Raw genomic sequence first — 14,507 nt, forward strand, 5'->3', positions numbered from 1 at the left:
ACTCTATAACCAAAGCAGTTTCCTGTAACACATAGGATATATTATCAGCGTTGAGTGTTGGATCTGGATCAGTTGAATATATGTGAATATGAAAGCCACACTTACCACAACCCCCCGGGTAATACGCCTTACATATGACCTGATCTGATGAGGCTTGAGGAAGGCCATCATCTCCTCATCAGAGTACCTGCCGTAGAGCTCTGGGTTACCGTTCCTGACCGCCTGGATCAGGAGCGCCATGTCAAGCTTGTTGTAGGCAAGCACGGCACCCGCCATGGCACTCATGAAAGCCCCGTACTTGGCGTGGCTCTGCTTAATCACGACGGCGTCCCAGCGGTGCAGCCAGTGGCGGATGTCCAGCCTGATAACGGTACCCCTCTTCACCCAGTCACCAAACAGATTTTCCAAGAACGACGAACCGCTGTCACTGAAAATTATATCATGACATTTTGTCTAGGTGTGCTACATGTTGAATTATACATTTCATCATAGGTTTCAACGGCTATTGAACTCACCGACAGCAGTTGTTGTCTGCGTACACCACCTTCGGAGCAGGGGCGTTGGCACGCCGAAAGCGGGCGACCAAACCTCTGGCCATGCGTGCGTAGCACCCCTCGGACTCGGACGCCACCACCACTGTGGTCAAAAACTGGCCCCACTCATTCAGCACGCTAGTGACGTACTGCATGGTGCCCTGGCCATCGCCGTAGATCTTCTTGAGAATCTATAAAAACAAAGCAGAACATTCATTGCATGGTGCTTATCAAGAGTCAGTCTGTTCCATATGATCACAAGTTCTTTAAGCTGTACATACCTTCCTCGTGCCGTCGATGCACAAGATTTCCCCAGTTGTACTGAGGATTTGGTCCCTGTAAACGGGCATCTTCTCCATCTCCAGGATCAGGTGCGCACGCCTCAGGACCCGAGCAGACGGAAGGGGAGACGGGGCGATGGGAGGGGTGTAAGTGCCGGCTGCTCTGGCAAACGAGAGGATGCCTTGCTGAGACGAAGACGTTCCAGCCGCTGACTTGTAGGCATCATACAGGAGAGTCTGGTACAGGTCCCGACGCTCCACGTACCACTCGTCGTGGCTCTGCTGCAGCAGCCTCTGCACCTTGCTCATTGAGACAGAGTTGAGTCGGTCACTCATCAGGGTGACCACACTCCTGTCCACAGCACGCTTGCCGCAGATTATGGCAGGGAACATGCTTCTGACGGCCGGGGCGAGGTTCATCAGAATTTTCGGACTGTACGCCAGCCAGGTGTACTGCTGCTGGGCACGGTGGGCGCCGTCCTCCTCGTCGTCACTGTCGTCCGCGTGTGCCTGGCTCGGCTCCTCCCTCAGCTTGAGACAGTGTTTGCACATCAACCTCTCAGTCAGCAGGGTGTAATGGAAGTTCATTCCGCACACTTGCCTGGCGTAGCTGCCGTACCCTCTCTTCTCCAGGTAGTACTCTGGCGGTGCGGGGCAGTTGGTGTTGGGGCAGCGGATCAATGCCTTCATCACGCCGACTGGGCGCCAGAAGAATGCAGGGGTGGTGAAGAAGGAGAGCATGTTGGGCACAGCTCCCTTGATGGCCATAGGAGGTGGGGGTGGGTGGAACTCCATCTTCTCCTTAAAGAGCTTCCTCTCGGCCATCTCTCCCCTGACATTCTTGTACTTGGATGCCCTCTCGAACAGCCCGTAGGTCTCGTTGGTCTTCAGCCACTTGATGTTCGCGGGGGCTATACCAAGGGCTTGGGCGGATTCAGGCGGCTGCTCCCAGAATTTCTGCCAGCCCTCCAGCACGACACCACCGGGTTCCGAGGTCTCTCGGAGAGACGAGGGTCCGGGCCTGTCGTCCTGGTACACAGTGCTGGCGAGGTCTCCCCAGGTGGTCAGCTGTGTGCTGACCGACACCTCGGACCCGTCCAGGACACTCTCTGAAGAGGAGAACACCACAAAAATGTATCAAAAGCATCGCTCGATATATACTGATAAATTTCACGTGGCACAAACACAAGTCCTAGCAGCTCCCCAGCATACTACAAAGTCATTTCATGTTCATTTCAGCATAATGCTACTATACCTGCAGCAGCCAACAACTCGGCATCGCTGACGTCGGGGATGGTTGACGGAGCCCGGTCTTTCTTTGATTGCTCTTTCTGCAGAAAATAAAACACAGCCATAAAATAATCTCATAAAATGATACTTTTACTAATACTGCTTAACATCAATTACTCAGGTCTAAAAGGTAACTGGGTTTATCTTACCTTCAACCTCCTGTCAAGGTGCCATGTGACAGGAGGGAAATCTCTGGCGTACTCGAGCAGTCGCTCCTTCTGCCACTTCAGCAGCTCGTTCTGCTCTCCCTGCTGGCAGTACTGGAACAGCAACCACACCAGCCAGCCGACATCGTTTTCTAGAAGCCACCTGAAGGTCTGACCGGCGTACTTCCCGAACACGATGACCAGCTGACCTTTCCACAGCTCACCCCCGGACCTCTTGGCAGCCGCCTCTGCTGTCTTGGGATCCAGCCATGCAGGGTCAACAACGGTGCTGGGGGTCTCTGCCACAGACTTTGCTGCCTCTGTACACTGCAGCCTGGCCTCTCCTTGCCGGTACAAAATGATGTTGGGGTACTGGTGTTGCTTTTGATGGCTGACCAGCAATGATTTGGTGGTCAAGCTCTTCATGCAGACATCACAGTCAAAGGTCTCCCTGATGACAGTATGGATCTTCAGATGCCTCGTCAGGTTGGACTTTACAGTGAAAGTTTTGTCGCACACGCTGCACCGATGTCTAGGCTTCTCCATGTTTCATCTGGTACAGAAAACATGAATAAATGAGTAAAAAATAAAAGCAGATGAGGGCTTAAATACATTTTAAGTATACAAATTTTTTTTTATATATTTATTTATTTAAACATATTTATTTATACATAACATACATGATTACATTTTTAGAGACCCTGCAGCACTTGTAAAAAAGAAGTAACCCAAAACAGCCCATTCATTCATCACTTTGTTTTTAGCATGCAAATCGCGGTTGACATGTTTACACTTCTAAAGCATATTTACTAGGGGTGTAACATTATATTGTGCCACAAAATGTCGCAAATCGCAATACAAAAATGCAAAAATACGTATCGTGGATAGTGACAATATGTCTAATGTATAGTTCCCCCAAAATCAAAATTACTGTGTGGGACAAAAAAAAAAAGTTTTCAGAGTTTTAGTGTCAGTACTACATTAAACTACTATATATAATCATGCTAATTATATTGTAAAATAATGCAATGGGGAAATAATTGTGGGTAATGGCAAATGTCTGAAAGTGGCTTACATTTATTTTAAATAGGCTATATCTAGTCAGTGACGGAGTGCAAGCATATTCGTCTACAATAATAATTCTGTATTTTCAGCTTCAGAATCATGAATATCTTTATTCTGGTGTCACCATTGTCCTTGGGTTATAAGCACCAAGTACAAGCCTATTCATTTAAACCCACAATGTAATGTCAAATTTAGCATTTTAATTAACAGTAGCTACATTTTTGTTAACCTTTTATGTCTTGGAGAATCGCAATAATATCGTATCATTCATATCGAGTTCACTGTGATACGTATCGAATCGTGATATGAGGTTATCATTACACCCTTAATATTTACACATCGAATTTGTTGTACTCCACACTGTTCACGTTTTTGAAGTAACTTATCTCCAGACGATTGATTGGTAAAGTTAGCTAGCTCATTCATTCAGTCATTCATTTTCAATGCATTTCTAACGCATCTGACTTAACTTACGCATATTTAAGCTTTCCATTTCGAGTCCACACAGTAACGTTAGTAGTAACATTCTTCAAGGTGTCAACATGTAAAATAAATAATCTGGTCGCATTTTAAACGCATTTCAGGGAAATCAAACCTAGCTATTTTAATACAAGCAAATTATTATCCCAAAAATATATCGTCGAGTTTCATTCAATACTTAATAGCACATAATTATACCAAACGTAATTTACCTGAGAGTAAGAATGAACAGTCCAATCGATCATCAATAACTCTATTCACAAAAAAAATTATAGAGATGGCCGCCAGACAGTATAAAATAGCGCGCAGAGTCAGGCTAGTTGACGGTTTCTGATCGTCGCTCAATGATTGGTCTGTTGAGCGCTGAGCTCTGCTCAGCATTGCTCAACCATTGGCTGATCGCTGCTCAGCTCTGCTCAACCATTGGCTGATCGCTGCTCAGCTCTGCTCAACCATTGGACGTCTGACGATCGCTTAGGTACTTGGAGGGGAATTTGCTTGGGAATGGCCCATGACCCCTGCAAGTACATATTCCTTGACCCTGGGATCGATTGAAAATGATCAAAATGGATGATGCCATCTGGTGGTCAACATCCTGAAGTGTTATTTACAGAAATTGTCATGTACATACACAGCTTAGTTTATTGAACTCCACTAGTCTGCTGAATGTTTTGTTTATTATTTGCATAGTATGAGTTGATGTAGCTGATGAGATTCTTCTAGTCAAGTGGAAAAGTGTGCAAATTCTTACATTTATGTGCTGAATTAAGAAAGGGTGTAATGTATTAGTGCACTCTCACATTTTTGTGACCACCCAGGGGCTACAGCCAGCGCACAGTGGGGTGTATTCACACCTCTGGGAGTGGCAGTGAAGAAACAAGGACTTGTAATTGCTTTGATGTGTCTTTTTATTTTATTTTATTTTTTTGACACTATCCCGCCCCTTCTGAAAACCAAGCATACAGAGACTCCAAAATACTTGAAATACTTTTACAACTTTTATTTTTCACCCAGAATTTTTTTCATTTAAAGGTAATGCATGAAAACACTTGTAAACAAGATCTGTTTGGTTTAAAGCTCGCTCACCACGACAAGGTACAGATCTACGAGCGAGAACACGAGACAAGACGAGAGCATTAACTACCATTTGCAAACATTTAGTTAAACATGGAGCTGACAGACATACAAACATCACAATGACACGCACACATAAATAACATTAATAAGAATAAGAATAATAAAAACACAAACTTGTACTAAAGATAAAAAAACAACAACAATTAGTTTATACAGGCCAAAGCCCAAAAAAGAACAGGTGCTTCAAATAAAGGCTCAAGCCATTCCTGTTTGTTACATTTTTTTTGTGTGTTTTCTTTGGCAAACTTTTGTTAAACATGAAGCAGACAAAGACATACAAAAAACACGCATGACAAAAACACAGATTATCTGAACATGAACAACCACTAAAGGGTATGTAAACTTATTGTGTTAGGTCAGAACTGATTGCAATTGAACCTAGGCCAGAACGTGTTTGTATATAAAAAGATACTACAAAGTGCATTTTTAACAGCAACATAAATAATAATAAATAACAAACACAAGAACATTCTTAAGTAAAACTGTAAAGTGCAGTTTAAAAGCAACATAAATTATAATAAAAAACAAACACAAGAACATTCTTAAGTAAAACTGTAAAGTGCATTTTTGAACTATATAAATAAATAGATTGTACTTGAAGAACTTTAAAACACAAACAAACAAACACACAAACAAACACAACAAGCCTCTTTCTCCTACAGATGGCACAGGAGAAGTGGCATCACAGTTATTTACACAGTTTTCCTCTTTTCCAGCTCTGCATCCACCACACTTTTAAAGTGTTCAAAGCTGTCGTACACCACACTGTCAAACCCAGAGGTGGTGCATTTCCTAGTGGATGGACAATAGGAAAATATCTTCTGGGTGCTTCCTGCCACTTTGTCCTTGGAAGGAGTGTACCTCTTCCGCTGTCCACCACAATTAGGCACGTGGCAAGCCCCACATGGCCGCAAGGACTTGTTCGGCATGAATGCCTTGACTGTTGGTGCAGGAGGTACAAACCTCTGGCTGCAGGATGGCCCACGAAACAGGACGGAGGGAGCCTGTGGCTGTGCGGGGAGAACTAGCAGTATGGGTGCTGCCGACACAGGGGGTGGTCTATAGGTAGGCACAGCAGGCTTTGGCTGGAGGTGGGTGGGCGCAGCAGGCTTTGGCCGAGTGGAGGAGGAAGACGCTGTGGGCTGAACGAGCCAGTTCACAGGAGGCACAGGGTCTGGCTCTTCAACAAATAATCTGGAAATATAAAATACACATGTAATGACTATTGATATGACGTGTGTGCTATTTGCTTTCCACAGCCAACAGGTGAAAGTGCTTATGACAACTTACCTCCGCTTCTCACCACGCCTTTTTCCAGCCTTGTGAAGAACGTGCTGGTACTGGACCTGAGGCCGGTCTGGCGGCGGGAGGGATGTTGGTAGCGCAGGAGCTTCCGGGAATGGTGCGTCCGACAGCACTTTCAGGTGAGGCGTCACCTTTGGCAGTACCGTCGCCCTGTAGTTGGCCTTTTTCTCCTCCCTGGCAGCGAAGGTCGAGATGGACTTGGCATTTAAGTTGGGCAGTGGAATGGCGAGACCGCCGAGGATGGGGTCATCTCGGACTCGGTCTGCAATCCTCTTATACTGTCCCTTCAAAGAAGCCGTGACCTTGCTGGGGGAGGTGAGCTGATTGGCCGGCGCTCGGTTCTTCAGCATCTTGAGGAGGAGGTAGAGCAGGCGACTGTCCTCGGTCACCTGTGCCGCCTGAGCGTACCTCATGCAGCCAAACTTGGTCTTCTGGGCTGCTCTGGTCTCAGGAGAGTCCGCCCCAAGGCACCGACCGAACAAAGTGTAGCCCCACCTGGACTCGTACCGCTTGACGAAGCGGGCGGCGGTCTTGTCATGGTCGTGGAGAGAGTTGGCGGCGGCCGCGATCTTATGCCTGAGGTCAGCCGGCACTAGGTGGTGGTCGCTGTTGTTGGCCAGTTCAAGGAGGAGCAAGGCCAGTGCCTCCACTTCCTCTATACCTGGCAGATGCAGATGTCGATGTTGATGGCTCATCAGCACGTCTTGCAGGGCAGGACTGTCCTCTTCTTCCGCCTGTTCTGCCTGGGTGAGGACGACATGCTTCCCAGACACTCTGTCTATTGGGTCCTCCTCTGTATCAGAAGACATGCCGAGACCCTCGTCCACCATCTCATCGTCTCCCTGCTCAGCCGACTCCTCCTCCTCCTCCTCCTCCTCACGTGACTGCTCTTCCTCAACTGCAAATATGTCATTGTACTAAATCACAAACATGTCTACACAACAATAGTTTTTTTTTCACCAGGTTTGTCATCATTGTTTAAGTGTGTTATCAAGTACTGTACCTTTCTGCACGTAGTAGTCCCTGGCAGTGAAGCTGGTGGACTGGCACATGGCGTACTCAACACCAAGGAGCTCCTCCTCATCTGGGTGCTCGTACGCTTCGGGCAGCGGCATCGGTGCAGCAAAGTTGGGCTCCAGGACGTGCTCCTTGCCGAAGAGAACCTCGGCCTGCTGGTTGATGCGCTGGATCTGCCGCGCGTCCAAGCACGACGTCTGCTGGCCATGACCACCAGCGACACGGAGCGATGCCATGCGGTGGTTCCACTGCATGGCAAAGGACACCAAGTATACCTGAAACACATTCCCATTTTGAGTGTTATTGTGTACAATGTTTACTAGTGATGACTGGAGCTGTGAAATAAAATGTATCATTGAAACTATCATTGAAACTTTTCTTTTTAAATTATACTGTATGATGTGCTATACGAAAATGTATAAAACAGTTGGTTCCAATCCTTGATTCTGATTGGTCAATAGCTGTGCTTTTTTCACGATAAAACACGGCTATGACCGCTTCACCCAACAGTTCTATTTATCACAGCGCCCTTAGCAACACCCTTAGCAACCACAACTACAGAGCTACTGGAGGCCAAACTTAAAACAAAAAAAGCACTGGAGCGACCTTGCATTAAATATAATGAGACAAATATTTAATGAGTACACAATAAACAGAGTTGTTCAAATAAATTTAAATAAACAACAATAAAAAGTAATCTCTTGTTCATTAATAACATTAATAAAATAGATTAAAGACCTAACTGTTACCTATCAAAATATGTGCCCTTGTGTTTTTATTTATGCTATGTAAATATTAAGTTCATTGCAGAGAGAAAATAACGGAATAAACAAAAAAATGTTTTCTCATGCTGAGAGATAAGCTATGCCTATTTTTGTGAGGAAATTTCACAAATATTGTGTTGTAAAAAATCAAAAGAATGAGACAAAGTTTAAGAATGGTTTGTTGTTTTTATTTGAGCTTTCATGCATATTACACATTGGAACGTTGTCGTTTAAGGTCAGGGACTATTTTTTCTAGCGGAAGGAATGCTTTTATTGATTTAACTTCATGAAAGCTGCACAGATACATTTTTTTTTTACTTTAATACTGTGTGGTATAAAAGTTTTATAAAAGCAATAAACCTATGCTTCGCTTCGCTCCTAACAACGCCCTTCAGTCCTTACTTATTCACGATACAGCACAGCCTCTCGTACCTTATTGCTTACGTGTCTGCAATAAAGCTTTATACATATATCTTATGTTTTAATCACTCACTTGGAATGGCATAATCCCACATCGCTGTGAAGGGACGGCATTGACCAGGTGGGCGTGCAACCCCTCCAGAGAGTTGCTGCCTCGTCGACACCTGTACTTGTTGAGTCGGACGCCGTTCATCACAACCACCTTCACAGACACATACAGCGGTATGCCAGGGGGATCCTGTAACACACAACATATTGCAAGGTCCTTTTTATTCTGGTGTCCTTTTGAAATGTTGCCATATACAAGTCTGAATGGTTTTGACACACAGACATTAATTACATTATTAATCAGTGTTGTGGAATATTTTTTTTTCTCTACCTGGATCTTAAACAACAATTAAAGAACAAGTGAAAGTCTCGAAAGTCATAAGCATTAGTATTTTATTTCTTATAAGAAATTAGGCAGTTCACACACAGACAAATTCTGATATGAGAAGGGCAAAAATCCTTCTCAATTTCCAGACTTTATATACACAAATAATCCCCCTTCTTGATGTACCCCTCCTTTCCTTGCCAAGGCTCCTGCACGTATACAGGTTCCAGTTCTCCTTTTCCTCACACTCAAGTTAGTTATTGTTACCGGGCAGACTTTTCTGTCCTTTTGACCTGGCCTGTCTGTCCTATTTTGCAATTTCCCTGACACAGCATTTACTAAAAAAACGCATCTATTGTATGAATCATCTCTGTCTAAAAACAAATAAAACATCTATGTATTATAAAACACACAGGCAGATACACATATTCAAAAAGGAAAAGATAATATGAAAGATAATATGATTGGTTCTTCATTTACTGCCTCCTCTGTTACCAGGTAGAGGAGACTTTGTTTTAATGATTACTTCATAGATGTCAAGCTCGAACTTCGTCATCTGTCTGGTTCCATTTCTCATATTTGTTATTTATACACACAATCAGGTGCTTGACATACACACATCCCTAAAGTACAAAATGTCTTAGTACTGTACATTTGTTTTAGAGACTTAGCAGATAAATGAGGTCAACTGATAAACCATGGTTAGATTAATATTCAGTTTAAAATTTCCCTTACATCAGACATTAACCCACCTGCATGCAACTGAGGTGCTTGCTCGCAACTGCCCAGTGAGCGTCGACTGCCTCTGGCGACTTGAACAGGTGAATGCCATCGATGTCAAGGCCGGCTGGTCCCCGGAACTCAGCAAGGATGGACTCTATAACCAAAGCAGTTTCCTGTAACACATAGGATATATTATCAGCGTTGAGTGTTGGATCTGGATCAGTTGAATATATGTGAATATGAAAGCCACACTTACCACAACCCCCCGGGTAATACGCCTTACATATGACCTGATCTGATGAGGCTTGAGGAAGGCCATCATCTCCTCATCAGAGTACCTGCCGTAGAGCTCTGGGTTACCGTTCCTGACCGCCTGGATCAGGAGCGCCATGTCAAGCTTGTTGTAGGCAAGCACGGCACCCGCCATGGCACTCATGAAAGCCCCGTACTTGGCGTGGCTCTGCTTAATCACGACGGCGTCCCAGCGGTGCAGCCAGTGGCGGATGTCCAGCCTGATAACGGTACCCCTCTTCACCCAGTCACCAAACAGATTTTCCAAGAACGACGAACCGCTGTCACTGAAAATTATATCATGACATTTTGTCTAGGTGTGCTACATGTTGAATTATACATTTCATCATAGGTTTCAACGGCTATTGAACTCACCGACAGCAGTTGTTGTCTGCGTACACCACCTTCGGAGCAGGGGCGTTGGCACGCCGAAAGCGGGCGACCAAACCTCTGGCCATGCGTGCGTAGCACCCCTCGGACTCGGACGCCACCACCACTGTGGTCAAAAACTGGCCCCACTCATTCAGCACGCTAGTGACGTACTGCATGGTGCCCTGGCCATCGCCGTAGATCTTCTTGAGAATCTATAAAAACAAAGCAGAACATTCATTGCATGGTGCTTATCAAGAGTCAGTCTGTTCCATATGATCACAAGTTCTTTAAGCTGTACATACCTTCCTCGTGCCGTCGATGCACAAGATTTCCCCAGTTGTACTGAGGATTTGGTCCCTGTAAACGGGCATCTTCTCCATCTCCAGGATCAGGTGCGCACGCCTCAGGACCCGAGCAGACGGAAGGGGAGACGGGGCGATGGGAGGGGTGTAAGTGCCGGCTGCTCTGGCAAACGAGAGGATGCCTTGCTGAGACGAAGACGTTCCAGCCGCTGACTTGTAGGCATCATACAGGAGAGTCTGGTACAGGTCCCGACGCTCCACGTACCACTCGTCGTGGCTCTGCTGCAGCAGCCTCTGCACCTTGCTCATTGAGACAGAGTTGAGTCGGTCACTCATCAGGGTGACCACACTCCTGTCCACAGCACGCTTGCCGCAGATTATGGCAGGGAACATGCTTCTGACGGCCGGGGCGAGGTTCATCAGAATTTTCGGACTGTACGCCAGCCAGGTGTACTGCTGCTGGGCACGGTGGGCGCCGTCCTCCTCGTCGTCACTGTCGTCCGCGTGTGCCTGGCTCGGCTCCTCCCTCAGCTTGAGACAGTGTTTGCACATCAACCTCTCAGTCAGCAGGGTGTAATGGAAGTTCATTCCGCACACTTGCCTGGCGTAGCTGCCGTACCCTCTCTTCTCCAGGTAGTACTCTGGCGGTGCGGGGCAGTTGGTGTTGGGGCAGCGGATCAATGCCTTCATCACGCCGACTGGGCGCCAGAAGAATGCAGGGGTGGTGAAGAAGGAGAGCATGTTGGGCACAGCTCCCTTGATGGCCATAGGAGGTGGGGGTGGGTGGAACTCCATCTTCTCCTTAAAGAGCTTCCTCTCGGCCATCTCTCCCCTGACATTCTTGTACTTGGATGCCCTCTCGAACAGCCCGTAGGTCTCGTTGGTCTTCAGCCACTTGATGTTCGCGGGGGCTATACCAAGGGCTTGGGCGGATTCAGGCGGCTGCTCCCAGAATTTCTGCCAGCCCTCCAGCACGACACCACCGGGTTCCGAGGTCTCTCGGAGAGACGAGGGTCCGGGCCTGTCGTCCTGGTACACAGTGCTGGCGAGGTCTCCCCAGGTGGTCAGCTGTGTGCTGACCGACACCTCGGACCCGTCCAGGACACTCTCTGAAGAGGAGAACACCACAAAAATGTATCAAAAGCATCGCTCGATATATACTGATAAATTTCACGTGGCACAAACACAAGTCCTAGCAGCTCCCCAGCATACTACAAAGTCATTTCATGTTCATTTCAGCATAATGCTACTATACCTGCAGCAGCCAACAACTCGGCATCGCTGACGTCGGGGATGGTTGACGGAGCCCGGTCTTTCTTTGATTGCTCTTTCTGCAGAAAATAAAACACAGCCATAAAATAATCTCATAAAATGATACTTTTACTAATACTGCTTAACATCAATTACTCAGGTCTAAAAGGTAACTGGGTTTATCTTACCTTCAACCTCCTGTCAAGGTGCCATGTGACAGGAGGGAAATCTCTGGCGTACTCGAGCAGTCGCTCCTTCTGCCACTTCAGCAGCTCGTTCTGCTCTCCCTGCTGGCAGTACTGGAACAGCAACCACACCAGCCAGCCGACATCGTTTTCTAGAAGCCACCTGAAGGTCTGACCGGCGTACTTCCCGAACACGATGACCAGCTGACCTTTCCACAGCTCACCCCCGGACCTCTTGGCAGCCGCCTCTGCTGTCTTGGGATCCAGCCATGCAGGGTCAACAACGGTGCTGGGGGTCTCTGCCACAGACTTTGCTGCCTCTGTACACTGCAGCCTGGCCTCTCCTTGCCGGTACAAAATGATGTTGGGGTACTGGTGTTGCTTTTGATGGCTGACCAGCAATGATTTGGTGGTCAAGCTCTTCATGCAGACATCACAGTCAAAGGTCTCCCTGATGACAGTATGGATCTTCAGATGCCTCGTCAGGTTGGACTTTACAGTGAAAGTTTTGTCGCACACGCTGCACCGATGTCTAGGCTTCTCCATGTTTCATCTGGTACAGAAAACATGAATAAATGAGTAAAAAATAAAAGCAGATGAGGGCTTAAATACATTTTAAGTATACAAATTTTTTTTTATATATTTATTTATTTAAACATATTTATTTATACATAACATACATGATTACATTTTTAGAGACCCTGCAGCACTTGTAAAAAAGAAGTAACCCAAAACAGCCCATTCATTCATCACTTTGTTTTTAGCATGCAAATCGCGGTTGACATGTTTACACTTCTAAAGCATATTTACTAGGGGTGTAACATTATATTGTGCCACAAAATGTCGCAAATCGCAATACAAAAATGCAAAAATACGTATCGTGGATAGTGACAATATGTCTAATGTATAGTTCCCCCAAAATCAAAATTACTGTGTGGGACAAAAAAAAAAAGTTTTCAGAGTTTTAGTGTCAGTACTACATTAAACTACTATATATAATCATGCTAATTATATTGTAAAATAATGCAATGGGGAAATAATTGTGGGTAATGGCAAATGTCTGAAAGTGGCTTACATTTATTTTAAATAGGCTATATCTAGTCAGTGACGGAGTGCAAGCATATTCGTCTACAATAATAATTCTGTATTTTCAGCTTCAGAATCATGAATATCTTTATTCTGGTGTCACCATTGTCCTTGGGTTATAAGCACCAAGTACAAGCCTATTCATTTAAACCCACAATGTAATGTCAAATTTAGCATTTTAATTAACAGTAGCTACATTTTTGTTAACCTTTTATGTCTTGGAGAATCGCAATAATATCGTATCATTCATATCGAGTTCACTGTGATACGTATCGAATCGTGATATGAGGTTATCATTACACCCTTAATATTTACACATCGAATTTGTTGTACTCCACACTGTTCACGTTTTTGAAGTAACTTATCTCCAGACGATTGATTGGTAAAGTTAGCTAGCTCATTCATTCAGTCATTCATTTTCAATGCATTTCTAACGCATCTGACTTAACTTACGCATATTTAAGCTTTCCATTTCGAGTCCACACAGTAACGTTAGTAGTAACATTCTTCAAGGTGTCAACATGTAAAATAAATAATCTGGTCGCATTTTAAACGCATTTCAGGGAAATCAAACCTAGCTATTTTAATACAAGCAAATTATTATCCCAAAAATATATCGTCGAGTTTCATTCAATACTTAATAGCACATAATTATACCAAACGTAATTTACCTGAGAGTAAGAATGAACAGTCCAATCGATCATCAATAACTCTATTCACAAAAAAAATTATAGAGATGGCCGCCAGACAGTATAAAATAGCGCGCAGAGTCAGGCTAGTTGACGGTTTCTGATCGTCGCTCAATGATTGGTCTGTTGAGCGCTGAGCTCTGCTCAGCATTGCTCAACCATTGGCTGATCGCTGCTCAGCTCTGCTCAACCATTGGCTGATCGCTGCTCAGCTCTGCTCAACCATTGGACGTCTGACGATCGCTTAGGTACTTGGAGGGGAATTTGCTTGGGAATACCAGGTGCTGTAAGCTTTTGCTTTATCTTCACTAATACACTTCATGGCTCGGCTCCCATGGTTGTTCCTGCTTTATCGTTTTAAATTCAATTGCTTCATTTATTTGTCTTTCTTTTCGCTTTCTCTCTGGCTTCTGTCTGCTTTCAGTGTGCAAACTAGGACAGCTCAGCCTCGTCATTACTTCTTCCTCCTCCAGGGGGCGATCAACAGGCTTTTCTCTCTCTATCTCAGTCTGCCATAGAGATGTATGTACTGTATGTTTAGTATGTTTAGAAATACAGCTTCATCTACTCACTGTAAAAGAATAAAAAAGAACATCTTTCCATCCATCATGTTATTTTTATTTGCGCTTTATTTTGTACAGTAAAGAGAGAGTACACTTTTACGTATCACTCTCTATATATACCATTTTTAACTTTATTTCACTTCACTATTAATGGTTAAAATGTGTTCATGTATGTAAGATACAGAAATAAACTATTAAAATGAATTCCAAAGTGGTGTTTTGGGCCCCCACCCC

The 14,507-nt window shown here is 45.0% G+C and overlaps 5 protein-coding genes across 5 annotated transcripts; all 5 read right to left on the bottom strand.

Moving 5' to 3' along the window:
• Positions 1-3: 3 nt before the first annotated feature.
• On the bottom strand, positions 4-1,366 carry LOC148971479 (uncharacterized). The gene is made up of 3 exons (XM_089121906.1): positions 815-1,366; positions 516-724; positions 4-427 (listed from the first exon to the last, which is right to left on the bottom strand). The coding sequence occupies exons 1-3, from the start codon at positions 1,364-1,366 to the stop codon at positions 4-6; spliced, it is 1,185 nt and encodes a 394-aa protein (XP_088978032.1).
• On the bottom strand, positions 1,366-2,834 carry LOC148971480 (uncharacterized). The gene is made up of 4 exons (XM_089121907.1): positions 2,254-2,834; positions 2,070-2,145; positions 1,416-1,923; positions 1,366-1,372 (listed from the first exon to the last, which is right to left on the bottom strand). Exons 1-4 carry the CDS (start codon positions 2,794-2,796, stop codon positions 1,366-1,368), a joined length of 1,134 nt encoding a protein of 377 aa, XP_088978033.1. The 5' UTR covers positions 2,797-2,834.
• Positions 2,835-5,624: 2,790 nt separating this feature from the next.
• LOC148971481 (uncharacterized) lies at positions 5,625-9,367 on the bottom strand. Its single transcript, XM_089121908.1, has 6 exons — positions 9,338-9,367; positions 8,512-8,676; positions 7,241-7,529; positions 6,223-7,135; positions 6,093-6,126; positions 5,625-6,041 (listed from the first exon to the last, which is right to left on the bottom strand). Exons 1-6 carry the CDS (start codon positions 9,365-9,367, stop codon positions 5,625-5,627), a joined length of 1,848 nt encoding a protein of 615 aa, XP_088978034.1.
• A 321-nt stretch (positions 9,368-9,688) lies between these two features.
• On the bottom strand, positions 9,689-11,051 carry LOC148971482 (uncharacterized). Its single transcript, XM_089121909.1, has 3 exons — positions 10,500-11,051; positions 10,201-10,409; positions 9,689-10,112 (listed from the first exon to the last, which is right to left on the bottom strand). Exons 1-3 carry the CDS (start codon positions 11,049-11,051, stop codon positions 9,689-9,691), a joined length of 1,185 nt encoding a protein of 394 aa, XP_088978035.1.
• A 3-nt stretch (positions 11,052-11,054) lies between these two features.
• Positions 11,055-12,519, bottom strand: LOC148971483 (uncharacterized; the record flags this gene model as incomplete). The annotated part of the gene is made up of 3 exons (XM_089121910.1): positions 11,939-12,519; positions 11,755-11,830; positions 11,055-11,608 (listed from the first exon to the last, which is right to left on the bottom strand). Coding segments are annotated over exons 1-3 (1,173 nt in total), but the record flags the coding sequence as incomplete, so codon positions are not given.
• Positions 12,520-14,507: the final 1,988 nt, after the last annotated feature.

This window comes from Pimephales promelas, chromosome 17, assembly GCF_988280905.1.
Source record: "Pimephales promelas chromosome 17, fPimPro1.hap1.1, whole genome shotgun sequence".
NCBI classification, from domain to species: domain Eukaryota; kingdom Metazoa; phylum Chordata; class Actinopteri; order Cypriniformes; family Leuciscidae; genus Pimephales; species Pimephales promelas.

What these genes read in the sequence shown, in the direction of transcription:
- LOC148971480 (XM_089121907.1), bottom strand. Translation starts at nt 2,796, where the DNA reads ATGGAGAAGCCTAGACATCGGTGCAGCGTGTGCGACAAAACTTTCACT. An exon ending in ACCTTGACAGGAGGTTGAAG is followed by an intron (nt 2,146 to 2,253) that starts GTAAGATAAACC and finishes TATTTTCTGCAG; the next exon opens with AAAGAGCAATCAAAGAAAGA. An exon ending in CGAGTTGTTGGCTGCTGCAG is followed by an intron (nt 1,924 to 2,069) that starts GTATAGTAGCAT and finishes TCTCCTCTTCAG; the next exon opens with AGAGTGTCCTGGACGGGTCC.
- LOC148971482 (XM_089121909.1), bottom strand. Translation starts at nt 11,051, where the DNA reads ATGTGCAAACACTGTCTCAAGCTGAGGGAGGAGCCGAGCCAGGCACAC. An exon ending in GCATCGACGGCACGAGGAAG is followed by an intron (nt 10,410 to 10,499) that starts GTATGTACAGCT and finishes TTGTTTTTATAG; the next exon opens with ATTCTCAAGAAGATCTACGG. An exon ending in GCAGACAACAACTGCTGTCG is followed by an intron (nt 10,113 to 10,200) that starts GTGAGTTCAATA and finishes TATAATTTTCAG; the next exon opens with TGACAGCGGTTCGTCGTTCT.
- LOC148971479 (XM_089121906.1), bottom strand. Translation starts at nt 1,366, where the DNA reads ATGTGCAAACACTGTCTCAAGCTGAGGGAGGAGCCGAGCCAGGCACAC. An exon ending in GCATCGACGGCACGAGGAAG is followed by an intron (nt 725 to 814) that starts GTATGTACAGCT and finishes TTGTTTTTATAG; the next exon opens with ATTCTCAAGAAGATCTACGG. An exon ending in GCAGACAACAACTGCTGTCG is followed by an intron (nt 428 to 515) that starts GTGAGTTCAATA and finishes TATAATTTTCAG; the next exon opens with TGACAGCGGTTCGTCGTTCT.
- LOC148971481 (XM_089121908.1), bottom strand. Translation starts at nt 9,367, where the DNA reads ATGACGAAGTTCGAGCTTGACATCTATGAA. An exon ending in GGACTACTACGTGCAGAAAG is followed by an intron (nt 7,136 to 7,240) that starts GTACAGTACTTG and finishes ACATATTTGCAG; the next exon opens with TTGAGGAAGAGCAGTCACGT. An exon ending in AGGCGTGGTGAGAAGCGGAG is followed by an intron (nt 6,127 to 6,222) that starts GTAAGTTGTCAT and finishes TTATATTTCCAG; the next exon opens with ATTATTTGTTGAAGAGCCAG.